At 45.7% G+C, this 13326-nt stretch overlaps 1 protein-coding gene across 7 annotated transcripts in view; it reads left to right on the top strand.

Annotated features, from left to right (window-relative positions):
• The window catches only part of SIK3 (SIK family kinase 3), a 249774-nt gene that overhangs the window by 215412 nt on the left and 21036 nt on the right, over window positions 1-13326 (top strand). For 4 of the 7 annotated variants that reach the window (XM_060103059.1, XM_060103057.1, XM_060103055.1 and 1 more), the window contains exons 7-15: window positions 2166-2284; window positions 2827-2937; window positions 3182-3325; window positions 3766-3843; window positions 3954-4063; window positions 5433-5586; window positions 5856-6011; window positions 9175-9245; window positions 11471-11614. In XM_060103059.1, coding sequence (XP_059959042.1) covers window positions 2166-2284; window positions 2827-2937; window positions 3182-3325; window positions 3766-3843; window positions 3954-4063; window positions 5433-5586; window positions 5856-6011; window positions 9175-9245; window positions 11471-11614 — 1087 coding nt within the window. The remainder of the gene's footprint in view (window positions 1-2165; window positions 2285-2826; window positions 2938-3181; window positions 3326-3765; window positions 3844-3953; window positions 4064-5432; window positions 5587-5855; window positions 6012-9174; window positions 9246-11470; window positions 11615-13326) is intronic. The other 3 variants (XM_060103060.1, XM_060103058.1, XM_060103056.1) reach the window with 1 other exon arrangement.

Raw genomic sequence — 13326 nt, 5'->3', positions numbered from 1 at the left:
CGATGGTGGTATAGAATGGTGTTTGCCAAATGGTGCAGAAATTGTGGGGTTTCAGAGTTGAATTTACTCTGGAAAAACATACCAAGTGATTTGTATCCACGTGAAAATGTGCAGGAGCATAGCTCTCAAGTCCTAGCTCTGCCCTTTAGGTTGCAATGGTTGATTACGTTAATTGTTTCTTCTTTTATAAATGGGGCTGAAAACAGTATCTAACATAGGGTTGTTGTGAAGATTAAATGAAATAGAGTTGGTAAGCACAGTGCCTTGTATATGAAAAGTCTTTTAACTTATTCAAGTCTCTTTAATTTATTGTTATTGTTATTATCACTGGCCAGTTTTATTTTCAGGACATCTGGAGTAAAACAGAAACAGACAATTTTGTATCTTATAGAGAATTTTATAGTTTTAAAAAGCATTTCCACAAATACAATCTTGTTTGACTAGAGTTTCAATAAATATTTATTTATTCACGTATTCAGCAGCTGTTTATTCGGCTCCCATTAGGTGTAATAATCATCTTTGGCATTGCGGGTTTGATGCTGGAAACAGCAATAAGAAAGACATGGGGGCTTCCCTGGTGGCGCAGTGGTTGAGAGTCCGCCTGCCGATGCAGGAGACACGGGTTCGTGCCCCGGTCCGGGAGGATCCCACATGCTGCGGAGCGGCTGGGCCCGTGAGCCATGGCCACGGAGCCTGTGCGTCCGGAGCCTGTGCTCCGCAGCGGGAGAGGCCACAGCAGTGAGAGGCCCGTGTACCACAAAAAAAAAAAAAAAAAGAAAGAAAGAAAGAAAGAAATACATGGACCTTACCTGGGCAGGGGAGGAGTTAGACGATAAGCAGTAAACAAGGTAATTTCGCAAAGAAGTCATTAGTGTGAAGAAAATCAGTGTGATGTAATAGAGAGCGACTGGAAGCCTACTTGAGGAGGATGAGGCGGCCAGGGAAGATCTTTCTCAGAAAGTGACATTTAAGCCCTTTCCCAAATGACAAGGAACCAGCCAAGTGAGGGTTCGGGAGCCGCCGCCCCGACTGAGGAAAACAGCACGTGTAAATGCTGTTGGAGGGGGTGAGTGAAGCATGCACACAGACTAGAAAGAAGGCCCGTGTGCTGGAGCTCAGGGAGGTCAAAGGACTTTGGACTTTGTTCTGCGGGTTCTGGGTGAGGTAGGGTGTGGATCAGAGCACCAACCAAAGAGTCAGACTGTCTGGCTTGAAATCTGACCTATTATGTGGCCTTCGACAAGCTTCTTGACTTCCCTGCACCTGATTTTTACCATCTCCGAAATGAGAATGGTAGTTCCTTCCTCCTAGGATTGCTGTGAAGATTGAATGAGATAAAAATAATTGTGTAAAGGGCTCAGAAGAGTATCTTAATACTGCTGTTTCTATCATCATTATCACCACCTTCATCCTCAAAACCCCCAATTTACAGATGAGAAAACTTAGAAATAAGAGGGTGGTTTAGAAATCAGAATATAGGCGTCTTGATTTCGAAACCGTCATTCTTTTTGCAATATATTCTGTAGCATGAGCTCCCCGAGAGAGACATCTCTTGATCTGAATCTCTTTAGCTCAGAGCCCACTTGTATGCACCCGTGAATGTTTAAACAACACAGAGAAGATGATCAGTAAGGCCAGCAGAGACCCAGGGAGGCATCCTGTGCCTGTGCCTCTCTCCCCACACCTGGAACCATCAGAACATCTAATTCCTTGAGTTTTGATGGGCGCTTTGGACCCTAAGCGGAAAGCCTTACTATGCACATAGGAATGAATAGAGGAGGGAGGAACTATTTTGAGGACCTTGTAAGATAACTGAATCTCTTCAGAAGGACATTCAACACTCTTCATTAACTGCCTTAAATGAGGTCGTACATAATATAAATAAATGAAATCCAGGGGTTATCCCCAGATTTTTTCTGATCTGACTTTTAGTGACAGTATTAATTAACCAGACTACCAGACTTGAACTTCCCTTTCCTCCACCTCTTTCTGCCTTCGCCCAGTCTCTCCTGGAGTAAGCAAGGACATAGGTAAGGATCACAAAGCAAGAGAAACAGATTCGAAGTCAGGAGCCTGAAAATCTGCCTGCTCACCTTGCCTCTAGTTCCTCAGCCCCAGCGGTGCTTCCCTCACCGACCTTGACGCAGGCTCTGTGTCTGTTGCAGAATGTGAGCACTTGATCCGCCACATGCTGGTGTTAGACCCCAACAAGCGCCTCTCCATGGAGCAGATCTGCAAGCACAAGTGGATGAAGCTAGGGGACGCTGATCCCAGCTTTGACAGGGTGAGCTGGGCACCACTCGCCCCAGGGAACTCCTCTTAGGGCTACTGCAGTCTCTTCTGCATGAGATTGTAATCAGGCCAGGACCTGAAAAGGCGGGCCTGGGTACAGACTTGTTGTGTAATCCTAAAGCAAGTGAAGCCAGCAAGAAGGAATCTTAAACCAGCTGAGTTGTTGGAGAACAGTGATACCAGTTCCCTACTGCTTGTCCTCAAATCAGGGTCCCTTCCTGGCTCTTGGGGCAGTACAGCCTCCTCCCATGGGGTTGTTTCCCTCCTCTTAGTGTGCTCGGTCCAGTGGCTCCTGTAGCATTCCTTTCTTTGAACCACTGTAGCCATCCCGGGTACCCCAAGGAGCTCAGGAAAATAGTGGCCTTACGATCTTATCTGCTCCTAGTTGAGTACCCAGGGCTTTCTTGCTTAGGCTTTGTCTGAGGCCAAAAATATCCCAAGCTAGGCAGCATGGAACAGCTTGTTCATTATATATGATATGCCATCTTGCCATGGTTAATTGGGAGTTAGATAGCTTGCCTTTCTTTGTTACAGTTAATAGCCGAATGCCAGCAGCTGAAGGAAGAAAGACAGATGGACCCCCTAAACGAGGATGTCCTCTTAGCCATGGAGGACATGGGACTGGACAAAGAGCGGACACTACAGGTATCTGTAAATGAGTGGAGGACAAGGTGGGGGGTCGTTCTACTCCCTCTGTCCTGCCTTTTCCATTCTTCCTCCTTCCTGGGAACTTGGATCTTTTTGTTTCTTCCTGTTCTTCTTCCTCTGCCCCTGTCTGGGCCTCGGAAAGAAGGCGCTTTGGTCTTCTAATGTTACTATTAAAAGCGTTTTGGTCATTGACATGCCGTATCACCCAGGTTTTTTGCTCTCTCCCCTTTTCTCTTGGTAGTCATTAAGATCAGATGCCTATGATCACTATAGTGCAATCTACAGCCTGCTGTGTGATCGGCATAAGAGACACAAAACTCTGCGTGTCGGACTACCTCCTAGCATGCCCCGAGCCATGGCCTTTCAAGCACCAGTCAACATCCAGGTGGGCAATAACTCCGGTGACCAGATTCAGGACAAGTAACATGGAGGGGGGTTGGTTAGCCATTGCTCACTAACTCTAGGTCACGAGAGTTCCTATTCTTCCGTACCTCTGTCCCCGCCGCCCCCCCCCGGCTGTCATCTCTTGCTTTGTCAGAGGTCAAGCAAAGAACTGAACCTTTCTTTGACAGAGAGGATGGAAGAGTATCCCAGTACTTGGGAGGGACAACAATAGTTGAATTTTTTTTTTTTTAAAGAAACAGCAAATCATTGAGAGAGACTGTCCTCTCTAAAGAATGCTTCCTGGTAGCTTCTAAGGGCAGAGGAACCAAAGACTCAGAGGTAGAAACATACAGAGTTTAGCAATCAAGAATGCTTTGCAAGCCTATCATTATTTCCCTCTGGTACTGAGGAATGTGTGTATACGTGCGTACTGCTTTCCAGGCGGAGCAGGCTGGTACCACTATGAACATCAGCGTTCCCCAGGTGCAGCTCATCAACCCAGAGAATCAAATCGTGGAGGCAAGTAGCACCCTCTGATAGCTGTCGGCTAAAACGGCTTTCTTGCCCATAGTCTTGCTGCCTTTCCTTCCTTCTTATTTCTAATTTGATTGTGTTTCTCTCCTCCTCAGCCGGATGGGACGGTGAACTTGGACAGTGATGAGGGTGAAGAACCTTCCCCTGAAGCACTGGTCCGCTATTTGTCGATGAGGAGGCACACAGTGGGCGTAGCCGACCCTCGGTGAGTATCTGCCCGATTAACACCCGGGCAGAGAATTCCCACTGACTTTGAGTTCCTACCATGGCACATTTTCCCCACTTCACTGTATCTCCCAGATGAGATCTAATCCAGTGGCCAGGACATGGTTTTAACCCAGTTCAGGGTCCCTCGTAGATGAGACTGGATTTGACTAAAAATCACAGAGCTGTCCCTCGTGGATGGTGGGCTGAAAGCCACCATCGTGGCAGGTAATCGCAGTACTTTGGTGAAGAGCATACATAGCATGTCTTTTCCCACAAAGATTAAGGTCTTCTGATCTAAGCCACGTAAAGGTACCCCTGAAAATCCATCCAAGTTTGACAGCCTTTAGAGATGTTGTTTGCTATATATTCTAATGCAAGACTCATCTAAGAAGTGAGGACAAATAGTATGATATAATTTGTATATGTTAAAATTTAAGTAAACCAAAATCCAAAAACACGCCAGATAAGTACCAGTTTCCCCAAGTGTTTCCCCATAACAGTCCCTTAGTGTGTCCCCTGCTGCCCTCACACTGGGGAAGTGGACTGAAGACCAGCTCTCCCGGTTTTGTTCTGCACTTGGAGATTCTCACCACTGAAATAGCCACCCCTCTTCTCTGGCTATTTCTTGTACTGAGGAGTGAAGAAAAGGGTGTGGCCAGGGCTCTCTTGAGAGCTCAGCTAGGGGCAAAGCTAGGGTTCTTTTTTCTCTGAGTTCTCAGTTTCCTAAAAAACCTCCCCCGCCTGCTGGTTTGCTTGCTTCACGTTTCTCATTCTCAGCCTACGATCAAACAGGCAATAGGGGAACATTCTGGCTCCAGAGACTGCGTCAGCTGCAAAGGGGTGGAGTCCTGTGTCACGCTGTTAGTGGAAAGAGCTCTTATTTTAAAGTGTGCGGTAAACCCCACCATTGGAGCTCGACAGATCCACGCTTATCTGCCCATCAGCACTGACGGCACTGATTGCATTCTTTCCCTGGTGAATCAGTTGCTACTTCGGGCAGCCATTGTTTTAGTGGATGGCCTGTGTCCTCCAGAAACTTGCCATTCCCCTCCAGGCCTTGGAAACCTGAACTGGACTGGGGCCAGCGTTTCCTCTTGGCTCAGAGCTGTTGGTTTTACACGAGTGGTCCGTGAAGAATGGTGATCCCCAGCCCCAGATAGTAAAATGGCAGAGTGCCAGCTTCCTCACGCTAGGCTCTACACACCTCTACTCGCTCTGGGATCGTAGAGGGAAATACAAATTTAGGAGGAAAGTAGAAAAATAAAACAAAATAAATTGTGCTGAACTTAGCAGTTTCATCACTTTGGGGATATAGGTTGTGAGTGAGAATTGTAACAGAACTTCTCTGTCATCCTGTTTCCCATCAGCACGGAGGTTATGGAAGATCTGCAGAAGCTGCTGCCTGGCTTTCCTGGAGTCAACCCGCAGGCTCCATTCCTGCAGGTGGCTCCTAACATGAACTTCATGCACAACCTGTTGCCCATGCAAAATCTGCAGCCAGCTGGGCAGCTGGAGTACAAGGTACCTGGAAATGGGAGAGGGCTGGCCCCCAAAGATGCACATCTGAGCTTCCTTTGAGAGACTTTAAGGGACTGTCCCCAGGATTTAAGGGTGTCCTTATAGGGCAGGATGATTTCTCTTGCAAAGCAGCTCGGGTGAGAGGGAAGATTTCTCTAGTCTCCGTCACCACCGCAGGATCCCTTAGCTTCAGGAGGTTAGAGCGCCGCTGTCTTCTCCCCTCCTTTCCCCCCACCTCACCAATCTGTTCCTTCCCACTCCACTCCTGACAGGAGCAGTCCCTGTTACAGCCGCCCACCCTGCAGCTGCTGAACGGAATGGGCCCCCTTGGCCGGAGGGCATCCGATGGAGGCGCCAACATCCAACTGCATGCCCAGCAGCTGCTGAAGCGCCCACGGGGACCCTCCCCTCTTGTCACCATGACACCAGTGAGTTGCAGCACGAAGCCCAACTTGCTTTCTCAGAGGCCTTTGATAAAGAGGTTGTAGAACCCAGAGTCTCCAACCTAAATGTCTGAATTTCTTCTTTCCCTCAATGTATGATGCTCAGTGTCATTCCCATTTTCTTCAGGCTGGTAGAATTTTCCAGAGTTAATATTTGGTTAACTTCTTCACTTAACCAAATAATTTCCACACTGCAGCCTGCTTCTGGAGGCCTCATTCTCAGGGGGCTACTTATAGATACTTGCATAAAGGGCGGCTGCAGCCCTGCGCTTCAGAGGGCAGGTGGGCAGGTGGGCGGGGAGTGGGGGAGCATTAGCCTCAGGCCTGGCCTTCCTGCAGGTAACGTTTCCCTGCCAGAGGGCAGCGGAAGCTAACAGTTTTCTCTGGACTTAATTGCTTTTTAGACTGGTTTCCAAAATTACATTCTCACCAAACCTTCCTCCTTTGATTAACACTACCTCACACTTTTGGTACAACCTGAATCACTTGATTAGTTGGCTTTCACAAGCTCAAACCTGACAGTTGGTATCTCTCAATCCCAATTTTTTTTTTTATATGATGGTCACATTCAGAGGTTCTTTTCTTCCGCTGGGTTCTGTTTATTTCTGATTATTTTTCTGTCATAGGTAAATTCATTCATTCATTCCTTCATTCATTTATTCATTCATTTAGTCTCATACTACCTTAAGATTGGGTGCTAATTATATCCATAGCCCTTACTGGCTGCTTTAGGGCAGTGCTTCTTAATGTATCTCTAGTTGAGGACCTTTTTTCCCCTTCAATCCATCCATCAGGGATAAATACCTTTGTAAAATAAAATGAAAGTGAATTATTAGAGAAGTAAAACTTTTTAAATATGTGAACTGCAAGGCTAAATTTTATTTGATTCAACAGAAAAAAATTACTCCGTTAAGTTGCTGTAAAGGTTTGTAAGTCTTACTCTCTATTTCTTTACCTACCTTATTTTGGATTGGTAACGAAACAGTGTGGACTGGCACGGGTCCACGGGCCACACTTCCAGTAACACTGCTGTCGGGAAAAGGAAAGAATTTATATTCACGGTTCCTGGCCTCACTGAGCTTATAATATGGGACAATAAGATCCACATATGTGAAGTATTGGAATAACAGTAAAGGACCATATGTGATTAAGTACCAGAGTGAAGACCGGGGACTTGTAGGTGGCAGAGGCACTCGGAGAAGGGCAAGTTCAGTGTAGGCTATGAAGGATCAGGGACAGCCTTATGGGAGGTGCGGTGACTTACTCCGTCCGCTGTAACTGTTTTTGCCAAGGTCACTAACAAGCTTTTGTTGGTAAGTCCACTGGCCATTTTTAATCTTTATCTTTTTGGACCTCCCAACTGTATTAGTCACTGCTGACCCTTTTTCTCCTTGAAATATTGTCTTCTTTTACCCCATTCTCCTTGTTTTTTGTTTTCCACCTGCCTCTCCTTTTCAGGTTCCCTTTCTTCTTTTTCCTTGAAGTAGGTGAAACCCAGAGTTCTATCTGAGGCCCTGTTTCCATCTCATTTTAATGCTCTCTCTGAGTGATCTTGTCCGCTTCTCTAATTTCAGTCACTGAGCGATTCTCCAGCCCAGAATGCTCTTCTGAGTTCTATACTTCTGTATACATGACTACCGACTGCACGAATTTAGTTGGTGGTTCAACAAGTACTTACCATTTTAATTCAACGTGTCCTCCAATGAACTTATCCTGACTGTGTGAAACCTGTTTCTCCCGCCGGGTAACAGTGAACGGCACCGTCACTCTCCTGGTTAGACAAGCTGGGAGTGTGGGTATTATCTTTACTTCCTCCCTCTCCCTTATTCCCCATGTCACACCAGTTACCCAGTGCCTGTGAAGTAAGTATCTTACTGCTTTCCATCTCCACTGCCCTTTCTCTAACTCAAGCCACTGTCATCCTTTGCCTGGATTAGCACAGTGGCCTCCTAACCGGCTTCCTTGTTCCGGCTTGTCTTCTAATCCTCATCACCAGCCATTTTCATGCTGCAACTAAAGCAAGCCAGCTTTCTAAAATATAAATCTTGTAACATCATGTCCCTGCTTAAAATCTTTAGTGATTCACCACTGCCTTTTCTCAAAATAAATTTCTTAATGTGGTATTCAAGGCCATTTATAACTGGCCACAGTGTTCCTCTCCTGCCTCATCTGTAGCCACTTCCTGCCTAACCCTGTTCACTCCAGCCTTGTAGAACTGTAGTAAGGGATCTGCTGGAGCACACAGACAATGGAATTATTCCAAAAGTTTGTTTTGTTTTATAATTATTGTCCATTAAAAAATGCTCTTTTGTAATAACTGAGGTTTGATTTTTGCTCTGGTGCTTGAGGCATGGTGATTATGTGAGCCACAGGCTGTGAGTAGCTACCCAGGATATACAGCATTCCAGTCCACAGGCAGATGGGAAGAGTCACAGTAATGCATGCATCGTGGTGGTCCTCATTTCACTTACATGTTTTGGTGCGTAACGGCGATTTTAAAGCATTGAATGGTAATTACACAATTTTATGTTCTGTACTAAAGTGTGCTTTTAAAAAACCAGTATGCTTTTCTGGAGTAAAGGATATCTAAAGTCTGGAAATAACATTAACGTGAAACAACAGGTCAGTTCCTAGACATTCCAGGTAAACAAGCTTCTCCTACATTTTCAGGTCCTCAGACACCCGCAGGCCTTCTCTTTTCTCTTGGCCTAGAAACGTCAGACGCTTGCGACCCCTTCCCCTCCAGAATGCCTTCCTCAATTCCCAAGCGCCCCATGACTGGGTCCTGCTGTTTTGTACTTGTCTGTTTGCCTATCTCTATCCTCCACTAGACTGTAAAACAAGGGCAAGAACTTTATTAATTCACATTTAATCCTGGAACATAGTGGGCATTCAGCTATTTTTTGGATGAATAAATGAACGAAGGAAGATGAATCAGAGGAAGAAATTCAAATTAAAATCAACCGAGCGAGGTAAAAATGGAACAGTGGAAAGGTATATGAAAGTTCTGTATAACCCAGGGATCCTAGAAAAGCTTTGCAGATTAAAAAAAAAGTGACAGAGAGGCCTGCCCCAAGCCCAGTGTCTAGAATAAGAGCTACTGCAGAAGAAGCGCCACCTTGAGCTTTTCCTTCCTGTCTCTCTTCAGGCAGTGCCAGCAGTTACCCCTGTGGACGAGGAGAGCTCGGATGGGGAGCCAGATCAGGAAGCTGTGCAGAGGTAATGTGGCATCTGGCAGTGCTTGCAGAACGTCCTTGGGCAGGCTCCCCCTGCAACCAGCGAAAGGTCACCTCTGCCCAAGGAGGTGGTACAGTGCAGCTTCAACATTTGTGTGGTCTCTTTGCTCAAGCCAGATGGCATGTTCCTCCCCACATGGAAGTAACAGAAGACTACCCAGAAAATTTCATTTCTGTAAGCACCATTGGAAGTCCCCTAAGCGACAGCAATAACCATAAGAACTTTTTCTCTCCTCCCTCCTTCCTTCCTTGCCCCCTGCCTTCATATTGCAACTCTGATAGTATTCACAAGGCCCAAAGCCTGCTCCTACCTGCCAAGAACTGTTACTGAAAAGGAATTGGAGATTTGGGATGACAGTGATCCTAGCTAGTCTGGCCATGGACCGCTGGCATGGACTCTTCCTTTCCAGGAGAATGAATACCTCTTGTACTGTTTGCTGTGTGTTCCTTCCATCCCCCTGTATCAACAAAGAGATATTGAAAAAAAGAATATGGGATTCGGGCCAGGGACAGATGCAGATATCCATTGTTTGCAGAGATGCCTAATTCACAGAAAACGGCAGTGACCATCAGGCATGCTGTACTGCTCATTTGACCTCAGTTCCAGTAGCCATGGTCCTCAGCTCCATGCATGCCCCCTTGTGAGAGCTGACTCTCTTATTTTCCGGGGAGGGGGGTTTGACAAGAATCCAGCATGTATTTTCCCAGAAATACAGGTGTTCTTCAAGATTATATGTTTTTTTCCCTTGAGGGAAGTTGAAATAAAATGGTTTTCATGGGCTCTTGGGGAAACTTCGGGTGTTTTTATCAAATGGATATTAAATCACTCATGGCTTACCCTCTGGTAAGTTTGCATACCGCTAATTACTCTCTAGTCTGTTAACTGTTTTTAGCTGGAGTGGGCAAAGTAGTTAAGAATGAAACGAGACCACTTTATAAGACCCGGACGGTTGCTGGCCAGTATCCTTTCCCTACCCCCAGTAGCTTTGTGTGAGAGCTGCTGTTCAAAAAGAGTCTGGTCCTGTGTGGGAAGAACAGTGAAGAACAGGGGTGTTGGCTGGTGGGCCAGCTCCTTCCACGGCGTAGCCGATAGAGGAATCGTGTTGACCTTGTTTTTCTCTTGATGCTGTGGTTTCTATAGTTTGCCAATCACAGGGTGTGTAAAGTTGTACGTGGGTGTTGCTGGTGTCATGAAGAGAAATGGAGAAACTTACTGCCTTCCTACTTTAATTAGACAGCAGTATTTCATTTCATCTTCTTTGTCTTGCACTTTACTTCCTTCAGCTCCTTCTTTCTTCCTTAGACCAACATTTAAAGGGTAAAATGCCCATCAGTTTTGATGTAATGGAAGGAATAATGCTTCTTTTATTCATGCCCAGTAAGAGCGGCAGTGGTGGAGGGAGTCATCAGTCAGACCAAGGGGGACTGATACCTTATTAATGGTATTAGTGGTGGATCTGAAAGATCTTCAGAAGAAAAGTCATCAGCTTGTCCACTCTTCAGCTTCTGAAACTTCTGTTTTCTTGCCTTGCCTTTTTTTCCCCTAAAAAACAATTCTAAACATTTCATGTGGTTTCGTTTCTTCATCCTTTAGAGAATGTTGGTTCCCTGGGGACAACATCAGTTTTTCTTCTCTGATGATGGAGTTACAGTCATGGGGCATGAGGGAAGGGGTGGTGTTGGAACTCGCTTAGCCCCACATGGAAAGATCTGTTTTCTGTGACTCGCAGCGAGGTCAGGCTCCAACCCTCGGGGCCAGTGGCGTCCAGAGACACATGCGAAGCCCTTCTGAATATCTCTCTTGGCTCATCTCTAGGAAAAATCCTTAGGGCTCATTTCCTCCGACTTGTAGTTTGGAAATTTGGAGAGAAAAGAGGAATGAAACTAACAAGTAGAAAATAAATTCTTTTCCTGAATGGAATGAAGTAAGGGAAATTGATCCACTTCGTGAGCTACATCTGTTTTCTCTCTTCTCTTAATGGCTACTCTTAGGTCCACAATTCAGCCACTTCATTGGTACGCCAACTTTTGTTGGCCTTTTGGAACATGTTTCACTTTCATCCAGTCAGGGATCTGTTGGCCATCGAGCCCTTTTTGAGCTCTGGCACTGTTTCATTCTGAGTGCTTTGGATTAACTTCTAATGCTTCTTGCTGAGGAATATTCCTGTCTGTCTTTTTTACTATGAAATGTGCTCCTGCTTGTTGCAGGTACTTGGCAAATAGGTCCAAAAGACATACACTGGCCATGACCAACCCTACAGCTGAGATCCCACCGGACCTACAGCGGCAGCTAGGACAGCAGCCTTTCCGTTCCCGGGTCTGGGCCCCTCACCTGGTACCTGATCAGCATCGGTGAGTAGCCACGTGAGCTGTGGGAGCTCCTTGAGGCTCATTGGACAGGCACCCTTCTGGCTAGTCTTACAGACATGGTGACAAGCATCGCGGCTTTAAATAGCATCCTGAACTTACATCTTCTCAACTCCTTAACTAAAGCAGTGCTCAGGGCAATATGAGATGCTTCTTTCCCATTACCTCGTAGGCATGTTTAGTGCCTGCAGGTGATTCTTGTGATTCTAGATGTTGACTTATAGATGAAACTGAACTTGAAACCTGAAAGTGGGTGAAGCTCTTAGAAGGCCAACTGGAAATGGAAGGATTTGTAGCCACATCAGTAGGCTTGACCTTTAATAACCCATCGCCATCAAGAGAATGAGCACTTCTTATCCCGTGACCGCTGAACAAGGAGCTTAGATATCGGGGAAGATACATTCCTCTGTGAGTGGTAGAGCCAAGATACTGCATCCTCTTGACTCTTGTGCTTGAAAAGTCATCCTTGCAATATTCTGATGGCAAAATCTTTTAGTAGGTCTCTGATACATTTAAAATTCATTGTCTTAAAGAAATAAAAACAAGCATAACCTTTCTTGCCAAGAAAACTTCACAAAATCGAGTTCAAGTAAGCCTCGGAACAGAGGGGAATGACACTTTGCTGGCTTAAGAAGATGATTATCTTCTGGGAACACCTCGATGACTGAACATCTTAACCTTTAGTCCATTCTGAAGCTGTCCCCAAGCTCAAAGGCCACACTTTCAAAGCCACCACCAGTTGCTAGAGCTTATTCTCTTTCAGTCTTTTTGGGAGGACAGCGAAAAGCAGTCTTCCTTGGGAAGGTTGGGAAGCAGATTCCAAGGAGATTAAGTTTATAAATGTGTTGTTACTCAGTCTTGCAACAGGCTCACACTGGCAGTCTTGACACAGTGCTTTTATTGTGTCTGGTTACCCACTGGGCATCAGAGGTAATCGGCAGAGACAGGTGACCTCTGAGCAGACGGAGGCTTCATTAGTGCCACGTTGGAACTTAGAAAGGAGGAAGATAAGCTTTTATAAACGACCATGAATAATGTAGTGAAAATGGTTTATTAGTAGAAATGACATTTCTCAAATAAAACTCTGATGGCACAGAAAGACAGTGTTTTTCTAAGGAAAATCTCTCAGGGCCTACACTGTTAGGATACTACGTCGAGAGTACTTTGAGTGATTATAAGCTGCATTTTCCACTCCAAACATTTTCTGTGATTTCTCAATAACTGAGCTCTACACTGTTACCTAATAGACCCTTTATTACTTTGTTTCTCCCTGTTTCTATCTTCCCCTCCTTTATAGCCCCACACTTAATTTTTCATCCCATGTCAGGGTCTGTTGTTTAGTTTCAGGCCTTTGGGTTTATTCGTTGTTTAATTCAGGTGCTCCTCAGGATGTGTTCTTACGGGGGAAGCATGAAGATCAGCACATCTCCTTAGTCTGCCTTTATCAGACCTGATATCCTGTTTACACCTGTTACTAAAGAAAGACCACATTGGCCCACAGCTCCATCTGTGTGGTTTCCACCCTGCCTAGTCATTGTCAAGGCCTTGCGTGCTGGAAATCTGTCTGCTGTCTGTTTTTGTGTGAACACTCCTGGCAGAGGGTTTCCTATGGTCAAGCCAGTTTGAATTGGAATGAATGCTTTATGAGTGACAGATTATGTACGGTGGGGCATTTATGCAACCTCAGCGTGTCTCGA

This window comes from Mesoplodon densirostris, chromosome 7, assembly GCF_025265405.1.
Source record: "Mesoplodon densirostris isolate mMesDen1 chromosome 7, mMesDen1 primary haplotype, whole genome shotgun sequence".
Classification (NCBI taxonomy): Eukaryota; Metazoa; Chordata; class Mammalia; order Artiodactyla; family Ziphiidae; genus Mesoplodon; species Mesoplodon densirostris.
Note: the sequence above shows the minus strand (reverse complement) of the source record. Positions and strands in the feature narration are given on the sequence as shown.